The sequence below is a fragment of the Cannabis sativa genome, chromosome 4 (assembly GCF_029168945.1).
Source record: "Cannabis sativa cultivar Pink pepper isolate KNU-18-1 chromosome 4, ASM2916894v1, whole genome shotgun sequence".
In the NCBI taxonomy this organism is placed as follows: Eukaryota; Viridiplantae; Streptophyta; class Magnoliopsida; order Rosales; family Cannabaceae; genus Cannabis; species Cannabis sativa.
In genome coordinates this window covers 6,513,620-6,523,949 of record NC_083604.1, presented here as the reverse complement: position 1 = coordinate 6,523,949, position 10,330 = coordinate 6,513,620, and the positions used below count along the sequence as shown (strand labels likewise).

The 10,330-nt window shown below is 34.2% G+C and overlaps 2 protein-coding genes across 2 annotated transcripts; both read left to right on the top strand.

Annotated features, from left to right (window-relative positions):
• The first annotated feature begins 1,206 nt into the window (after window positions 1-1,206).
• LOC115714542 (cytochrome P450 86B1) lies at window positions 1,207-3,252 on the top strand. Its single transcript, XM_030643275.2, has one exon. The coding sequence runs from the start codon at window positions 1,459-1,461 to the stop codon at window positions 3,031-3,033; it is 1,575 nt and encodes a 524-aa protein (XP_030499135.2). The 5' UTR covers window positions 1,207-1,458; the 3' UTR covers window positions 3,034-3,252.
• Window positions 3,253-7,452: 4,200 nt separating this feature from the next.
• On the top strand, window positions 7,453-9,930 carry LOC133036756 (uncharacterized). The gene is made up of 3 exons (XM_061113486.1): window positions 7,453-8,319; window positions 8,551-9,465; window positions 9,796-9,930. Exons 1-3 carry the CDS (start codon window positions 7,453-7,455, stop codon window positions 9,928-9,930), a joined length of 1,917 nt encoding a protein of 638 aa, XP_060969469.1.
• Window positions 9,931-10,330: the final 400 nt, after the last annotated feature.

Sequence of the window (10,330 nt, the reverse complement as noted above, 5' to 3'; positions counted from 1 at the left end):
ATTTCTTTATTTGGCAAAGTTGTTAGTGATTGTAAAAATTTATTAAATTCTTTGCGTAATGTTTATTTTCATTTTGTAAAACGATCAACAAATGTAGCGGCTCAATCTTTTGCGAGGGCCTCTATATCTCACTCTGATCGCCTGTTTAATTTGAATACTGTTCCAGTTGAGTTGTTGCCTAGTTTGGTTACAGAAATTTTCGTTTAATAAAATGACTTTCATTTTCAAAAAATACATAATCTGTAAAGTCATTAGATTGAAAGTGATATTATATTGGCTAAAAAAATAGAAATGGCTTGAAGGGACGTTATTGCTGATGAAGTAGAGAGAAGAAGACATGTTAACCATGCATGGGTTTAATTAACATTTGATTATATACCAATCTCCATTACTTCTTTTCATATTTTGGTGCTTTTCTTTTCTTTCACTTTAAATTCATGTATAGTCTGGAAACTCGTATCTAGAACAAACTATTATTGGACTTTAGAAAATAGAAATAAACAAAAACAAAAGAAAACCGACTGAATTTAACTCTAAGTTGAGTGACGCAAACGCAGTACTCCTAACTGTCGTTTTCTTCAGATTCTCTTTAGTAAATTGAACTTGTATTAATGAAAAGATAGAGGTCGTGATAACGTACTAGAGTAGTGCACTCGTATTCTAGTTAACAATATTTTATAAATAATAATTAAATTAAATTATATAAAATTTAATATATAATTACTATAATAATATATAAAAAAATATTTAATTAAATTATTTCTAAGTTTTAGTATTTTTCTTAAGGGATAAGTTGACACACTATTATTGAAAAATAGTAAAGAGTATTAGTCTAACTCCATCATTGTCTATATTTATATTGATGCTTATTAGTAATTATTCCACGAGATGCTATTAATTAAATATTAAATTTAATATATTTTAACTAATAATTATTATAAAAAATTACTAATCAGATACTATATAGTAGCTAGTGGTGCTAGATATCTCGTAATATTCCAGTATATCATACTGTTATAAAGAATCATATAATTATTAATGCAAAATTATATATTAGATCTCATATTTTAATTTAGTAATATTATATAAAATTATTAGTCACAAAATTTTACCAAGTAACATAATGGTAATGGGGTGGTTAGTAACAATGCTCACTAATTAATTACCTTCCACCACCGCTAATCAAATAAGTTATGAGGTCAAAGAAACAGTTACCTTTCCATTAATTTTCCTTTACACATTTCCAATCAATTTTTCTAAAATGCTACACTGAAAACCACTAAATAGTTATGGTATATAGCTATCATCAGCTACCTACCTACCTAGCTAGTTTAGCTATCTCATTCATTAACTCAAGAACTATTATACATACAACATTATATAATACCTATACCATATAATCTGAGCAGAGCAGAGAATAGAACAAAAAGGAGTTTAATTAAAAACACGACCAAAATAATGGCTTATTTCTTCGAATATCTGAGCTTTGTTTATGTCCACCTCTCTTTCTGGGACATAGCTATTGCCTTTCTGGGGCTATTTATTTTCACCTGTTTTGTTCAGAAAATGACCAACAAAGGTCCAATGTTATGGCCTGTCATTGGGATAATACCCTCTTTAGTCATCAACATCAACAACATCTACCATTGGATCACCATTGCTTTGATCAAAGCTAAAGGCACTTTTCCCTATAAGGGAGTGTGGATGGGAAGAGCTTATGGAATTGTCACCGTTGATCCATCAAAGATCGAATACATACTCAAAACAAGAAGCAAAAACTTCCCAAAAGGCAAGTATTATAAAGAAAGGTTTCTTGATTTGCTTGGTGATGGTATTTTTAATGCAGATGACGAGTTATGGCTTCACCAAAGAAGAGTCGCTACTATAGAGATGCATTCGAGTCGTTTCGTGAAATACTCACTTAAGGCAATGCAGGATTTGGTACAAAACAAACTTTTGAAGGTGATTAAAGGACATAATAATATCATTGACCTTCAAGAATTGCTTCTTCGTTTTACCTTTGATAATATATGTGCTGCTGCTCTTGGAGTTGATTCAGGGTGTTTGGCTCTAGAATTACCACAAGTACCCTTTGCTAAGGCCTTTGAAGAAGCTACAGAGTGTACTCTGTTTAGATTTTTGGTACCATATTTTGTATGGAAGCCTATGAAGTTGTTGGGACTTGGTTTCGAGAAAAGGCTTAAAGAAGCAACCAAATTCGTCCATGAATTTGCTGATAAGATTGTTATGGATCGAAGGAATGAGCTCGTTGAGCAAGGAAACTTGGATGGTCGTTCTGATCTCTTGTCAAGGCTTATGATCATGGACAATATCATCAATACTACTAAACAGAATGAACAGAGTTTTTTCTCTAACAAGCTATTGAGAGACTTTTGTATAAGTTTCATCTTGGCCGGGCGTGACACGAGCTCGGTGGGGTTGGCTTGGTTCTTTTGGTTACTACATAAAAACCCAAAAATCGAAAACAAAATCCTTGAAGAAATCAATGAGATTTTGTCAAGGCGCGAGTCCAAAGAAGAAGAGATAGTTTTTACAATGGAAGAATTAAAGCAAATGGTGTATCTTCAAGCAGCTTTGACAGAGTCCTTAAGGCTATACCCTCCTGTACCAATTGATATCAAAGAGGTTATAAACGACGACGTTTTCCCTGATGGAACAGTGATTGAAAAGGGTGCTAAGGTTCTTTACTCCATATTCTCAATGGCTCGAATGGAGTGGATATGGGGAAAAGACTGCATGGAGTTTAAGCCAGAAAGATGGATCCAAAATAATGGTCAGTTGGTGAACGAGAGCCAATTCAAGTATGCAGTTTTCAATGGTGGTCCGAGGTTGTGTCTAGGAAAAACATTTGCTTACATGCAGATGAAAATGGTGGCCGCTGCTATACTACTGAGGTACCAAGTTAAGGTTATGGAAGGTCAGAATGTTGTCCCAAAACTCACAACTACTCTTTACATGAGAAATGGTTTGTTAGTGAGTTTCAAGCCTAGGTTGGCCAACTCTGCTGTGTGACTCGTTCTGATTCACACTCCTCAACTTCGATCTATATCCATCTATATATATTATTATCTCTTATAAATGTTATTGTGGTATTATAATAATCTGCTTGATGGACCAAATTGTTTACTATGTTGAGTAGTATGAAGCTTCTATAAGCTAGTGCATGTATTCAAACCAATTAAGTTTGTGATTAACAAAAATGTTTAGTCTATGAGGGAAGATTATTATGTATATCCATTTGGTTTGAACAAGTTTAACTTTTTGTTGGACCGTGTGATATAAACCAAGTCACCAACCAAACTCTTAAGTCAACGCTTTTCACTTGTATGGTTGAAGAAATGCATAAGAGCATTTTCAATGGGGTTAGTTTATTGGAGTGGTCTTGTAATATATGCATTGTGGTCCAATTTTTAAAAGTAATTTTATGTGAAGTCTTACACAATATAAACAGTGGATACATGATATTTTTTTTTCTTTTTCTTTGTTTTTTTTCATTTTTTTATTAAAAAATTTATTTTTTACCTAATGTGATATGCGTAACTTTTTGAGTTGTGAGTATTTTTTTTTTAAATGACAAATTTTATGTAGATGAAGAAAAAAATAATAAAAAAATTAAGATTTTAAGATGATATATGTTGCCCTTTATTAGAGATGCTCTAAATGGCATTAGTAATGTCTATCTTCATCACGAGCCGAGAAGGGACTAGGAAGGAACGGGATAGGACGGATGAATGCATTTCAACAAAGGGGGAGAGTTTGAATTTTTGGGAGTTAGAGGGAGTCATTTTCTCTCCTTCTCCTCTCTCCCTCTTACCAAATAATAGATTCCACCTCCACCTTCTACTTTCTTCTCCCCCACCACTCTCCATCTAGGTATTATTAGAAAAATTAATCATCTTAAGATACAAAATTGTATATAATATAAAACACAATAATATGTATAATAATTAGATATACGTACTTGCTTGATTTATAGTAATTACTACAATTTGATAGTGCAATGCTATCAACTAAGTCTTCCTCTCTAGATCTCTAAATTAGAATTAGTTTTAATTTCTATCTGATTATCAAAAGTATACAATTGTGATGAGCCACTATGTGAATTAGAAAGGGGACTTAGCTATATAATCTTAGTTGGACTGAGTCTGTATCAAAAGTTTAAATTAACTAAAAAAGTCAATACTTCTGTTTCACTAAAATTTTACACACACAATACCCATTAACTATTGATTACCAAAAATATGGGCTGACACATTAAAAAATTATCTAATTAACTCAAATTTTAATAAAACCAATAAAATTTAATGTAAGTACAAATAAAAAATATAACACCCATCTTTTCCTTCCTTTCAAATATATTGTTTTTTTTTGAATGGAGCTATCAAATATATTGTTACTAGTGTTAATGCATGAAGAATTTTTCGTCCTTCCCGAAGTTTGTGAAAACCTTTTTTTTACATGTATTTTTCTTTTTTCTTTTTTTAAAAAAAAGCATAAATTGGCCCTTCTAAGATAATTTTATATTTGCTCCTCTTTTCTCCAAATATCTTTGTGGTAATGAAATGTCATATTATTATTATTAGACTTCATATATTCTAAATTAATAATTAGTATACAATAAATTATCAATCATTCACATAACTCTAACTCGTAGCATTAATTAGTACTAATTTTTAATGAAAATGCTCGTATAATTGGCTTAAATTTTAACTATTTAAACAAATTAAAATTTAAGCCAACAATACTCATACTATATTATTAAATATAATTTTATTTTTGAATAAATTGTATATTTATATTTTATTAAATTAAATTATAAGAAATTTCAAAATAAAAAAATTACTAAAAGGTATTTATGATTTTTATTAATAGAATATTTATGATATTTAGTATTACATAATAAAACGCTTAACTTATTGTGGTGTCTGATCCCTTGACAAATACTAATATCAATTATGCTATGGGTCACCTCTTCATACATACGGCATGAAATGAAATGATAACTATTGTCATTTGTCATAGTAATGATTCAATATCGAGTTGTTTACGTATTTCATTTTAATAAATATAAATAATATTACATAACTTGCTCATAAAATGTCACTGTATATGCTATTAATTAAATACTTCAAAATCCGAATATAAAAATTAAATATCACTTATTTAGCTTAATTAATTACTTTACTAGCAATGCCCGTTTGATGGTGATATCCATCTAACTAATCAATATCAACCTAACCAATGAATATTAACATTAATGAAGGTGTATATCAGTAATAATAATAATAATAATAATATACAAAAAATCTTATAAATCTCATCAAAATTTACGACAAAAAAAAAAGTTATTAATTATAAATTATTATTTTTATATTGTGATTAAAAGGTCTGTAACTAAAAGTATTTGTTACAAAAATCACAATTTATTATAACTAAATATATTTTTGATCATTCTGACTAAAAGTAAATTAGTAACAACTTGTATCTAAATATCATGTTTTGGTCAAAAGTAAATTTTTATTGTGACTAAAAGTTATATTTTAGTCACAAAAAATTTATATATTATGACTAAAAAATTATCACCAATAGTAGTTATTTTTTATAGTGTAATAATAATAAAAGATAATTGTAACTAAACTATTCATTATAGTTAACTACCTATATATATTATACTAGTCTGGGTAGAGGTGCCCGTGGCACCTTCATGTTAGTATTTTTTTATTTTACAAATAAAAATAATCAATAAAAAAAATTAAATGATTATAATTAATAAATATCATTTTAAGTGTAAAATGATGTAGTTAATTCAACCAACTATGAATAATGTAATTGTTAGTGTGTAAATTTTTTTTGCTAATCAAAATAAGTAAAATTTCACTATTTATATTTTATATTCTAATGTATTATAATGCATTTTTATAATAATATTTTTTTTTGATAAGCGATGGTTAATGTATTCTTTCATATTTACAGTAATAATTGTCACTACAAAAAATCTTACTTTTAGTCATAACAAAATTTATGACTAAAAGTAAAAAAGTTGTAGCTAATTATAAATTAGTATTCCTATGTTGTGACTAAAAGGTCCGTGGCAAAAAGTATTAGTTACAAAAATTACAATTTATTGCGACTAAATGTATTTTTAGTCACAATACTTGTTGTGACTAAAACTAAATTAGTGACAACTTGTAACTAAAGATTATGTTTTAGTCACAAGTAACATTTTATTGTAACTAAAAGTCACATTTATTAGTTACAAAAAATTTATGTTGTGACTAAAAAGTTGTCACTAAAAGTAACAGTTTTTTAAAGTGTGTATAATTATATTATTATATGATAGTGTATATTGTAGCTAATAATTTGTTAATTTTAAAATTTTTAAATAATTTATAATGGGAAATTTGACAATACATGCTTAAAAATAGCATGTGTTGTTTTAATATGCTAGCCAAAAAATAGTTCAAAAAATAACCTCCAATTAAGATTAATCCCAATAATACCCTCCCCATTTCAAATTACCACTCTCCCTCTAACTCTCTCTTTTCTCTCTCTCTCTGTCTCTCGTTCTCACGCAACCCAAACGACACCCACCCTCCCCTAACCGGACCACCACCTCAAGTCACCGGACCACCAACGACAACCCACCAAGCCTGCTACGAAACCCCACCCGACCCCAACAAAACCACCACCTCCAGACGAAATCGCGAAATCGCGAAACCCACCACCTCCAGACGACATCGCGACATCGCGAAAACTTTGACGACCAAATCGTGGAAGCCCGTTACATATCGTGAAACACAGAGAGACGAGCACCAGACCATTGGAGACGATATCGTGAAACCCCAAACTCGCGACACCCCTACACAAAACCCAGATCCGAAACAGTAAAAAAGGTATTTGTCTAAACTTTTTTATTGTTTTGATTAGTTTTTATTTGTTTGTGCTTCATTTTAAAGAAATGTATTTACTTTATTTTGAAAATTTTTTGATTTCGTTTGAATTTCATTGATGCCGATCTGTGTTCTGGTTTTTGCACAATTTGCGACGTGTCGCGACTATGTTCACGACATAGCGCGACATCGTCTTGGGAAAGTTCAAAATTTATAAGAAACCGTTTGTTTATCGACATTTTAGCGATACATTAGCGAGCCACTTCGCGATATATAGTGTTGAGTGTGTAGGTTTCATGATTTTATCGACTTGTATGTGTTTGGCGACATGTTTGCGATTCGGTTACCGATATATGACAGTCGTACCTAGGATTCATGTTTTTTATCGTCCTGTTTGTTGTTAGCGATATGGTAGCGACATAATGGCGACATAGCTAGCGATATGATTAGCAGTAACCTGTATTATGTTTCACGATAATTAGCGACATACTGCGACATCTTTAACGACATACTTCTAACAAATTTGTTGACAATTTTGCAGATGGCACCTGAACTTAAACTTCCAATTTCCTCTCATTTCACGGGACGTCTTACCTATCGGGGTACAGATAGGTTCAGATATATCAAGGCCAAGTTTACTGAGATGGATTTGGTTGAGACAGTGAAGGCTAGTCCTTTCGGACACTTTTGGGAAGCTGGAGAGTTGACTTTCTCCGGCGCGTTGGTCCACAGCCTCCTCTTAAGAAAAATGAAAGTGGACACAGAAAAGGAGGATGAGGTTTGGTTTCATGTAGGGAGAAATGACATGAGATTCGGACGGATAGAGTTTGGACTCATTACTGGCTTACCTATGGGTAGTGCCCCTACAGACGAGGAAATACACGCCAAGTCCAACGACCATCTAGTTCGGACTTATTTTGAAGGGAAGAGTTCTGTTCAGTTGGACTCCCTTATGCTCCAACTTGAGAGGTGCGAAGATAAAGATGATGCCTACAAGCTTGGACTGATCGCTTTCATTGAAGGTGTATTAGTATCAAAGGAGGGCAATGTCCAAGTTTGGCCTGAGATGTTGAAGTTTGTTAACGATCTCGAATTCTTCTTTAAGTATCCGTGGGGCGAGCGCGCTTTCCGTAAGCTGATGGAGACATTAGGAAAGAATATGCAACATTACAAGGATAATGTTGACAAGAAGAAGGGGAAGAAGATTGCTCAGGAGGCAAAGTACACTGTTAGTGGCTATGTGCCTGCCTTTCAGTACTGGGCATACGAAGCAATTGAGAAGTTGGGGAAGAAGTATGCCCACTGCAACGGGACCAAGTTCCCCAGAATGTTGAGCTGGAAAACACCGGAGGGCCAGCGGAAACAAGATGTGAAGGCAACCGACATTGCACTGTTATTCAACAGTCGGGTATGTTTCTTAACTGTTCAGTATTTTATTTAAATTTATTGAAAATGAACATTCACGACATTGTTCGCGATGTGTTAGCGACATTATGCGATATCGCAAAAGAAATTGCTACATCGCTTATCGCGACATGTTAGCGACATGTAGCGACATTGTGCTGCATGTTTACAATTATCATAATATTTGACTTCTTTTCAGAGTTTTTAATTATTCTGTGTTCCTTTTTTGTTTCAGTTGGTGGTGAAGAAGTGCTTGTTTCCCCGGCCCAGTGAAGAGGCATACTTTAAGAGTATTAATGAGGGTAAAGCCCCTCTTTGCTTTGAGATGGACGTAGAACAAACGGTAGACGTTGATGGTACACAGGAGTCCGTGTTTGAAACTCAAGCGAAGACCATCAACGAGGCCGTCACAAAGGCAAATTTAGTTCCACCACCACCGGCACCTGAAGTACACGAGCCATCTACTTCAGCAGGTCCTTCTGCTCCAACCAGTACAACTGTGGACACTGACCTTGTAAAGAGGTTGGATAGTATTGAGGCCCGGCTGGAGAAGCTTGAGTCCCAGCAGGAAGCCGTCATGTTGGCACAGACGGGGTTAGTAAATAGCCATCTCAGCATGAGGCGGTCCTTCACAGATAGTCAGAAAGATCTGAAGGAGACTCTACTGGCTAAGATGGACGAGTTGATGGCTATGGTAAAAGGAGCGGCCACACCTGGAGAGCCCACACCTGCACCGCAAAATGAGGAAGAACAGGCGAGTGATAACGAAGATATCTTCCCAAAAGATTGGGAAGCAGATGATAACGAGGCACCGTCAACTCCATTGGAAGCAATTATCACGGCCATTGGGGATACACAATCACAGGACGAAGTCCTACTTCTACCTGCACCCCCAGAAAATGTGCCATTTGTGAGGAAGAGGAAGCCGCCAAAGTACTTGAACGACTACACTGCGGAAAAGAAAAAGAGGCGAGTTCTTCCGGAGAACGTAGACCCGGAGAGACCAGCAGACCGTAGATTGCTTCGTACGTTCAAGAGGTGGTTGATTGGAGACATTCCCAATGCTCGACCTAGGAATGTGCACACCGGTGTTGGCGATGTGAAGTTCTTCACAATTTTATTTCTTAGGTCGGAGTGGCTTCACGATGATGTAAGTATTTAATCATTAATTAGTTTTTTTTTCTGATTTTGCAACATATATGTTATTGTCGATGTGTTGGCGACATTGTCGCGACATTTTCGCGACATTGCTGCTGATACAGATGTTTTTTTGCTTTCTGTTTTATTTGTCGACATGTCGCGACATTGTGACGACATTCTCGCGACATGGGGCACTTTTTTTGTGTGTTCTGTTTAACGACATGTCGCGACATTGTGACGACATTGTCGCGACATTAGGCAAATTTTTCTGGCGACATTGTTCGCGACGTTTCGCGACTTTATTTACGACATTGATTAATCTTCTCTTTTTTTTATGCAGCACATAGATGCCATATCACACTTGATGAGGAGGAGACGCCATCATTTTCCAGAGTTGTACCCTCAGCCAGGTGTGATTTTGGACACAACACTTCCACAATTCCTCATAGGCATTTGGAGTCGCACGGCCCAGTGACAGAAGTACGTTCGAATGGCCAGATGCGGTGAACCAGTATTATCTGGGTATGGAGAGCAGATACATGCCATGTTGGAAGGATTTGAACTTCATATACTTCGTCCTGTACTTCGATCATCAAAAACATTGGGTTGCTGTTGAGGTAGATATTGATATGTGGCAGATTCGGGTGTACGATAATGATTTATCATGCACCACCGACGCACAGTTTGATGCCATCATGCTACCTTGGACTGAGTTGTTTCCACATCTGCTGAGGTCTACTGGCTATTATGATCAAGTCAACAACAACATTCTCAATGTGGACTTAGGGGACAGTAGCCAACTCAAATCAATGCATGCTAGACGCATGCCAAGTGAGGTGGTTCCCCAAAGTAAAACAAGGTATTTGTTAATATAG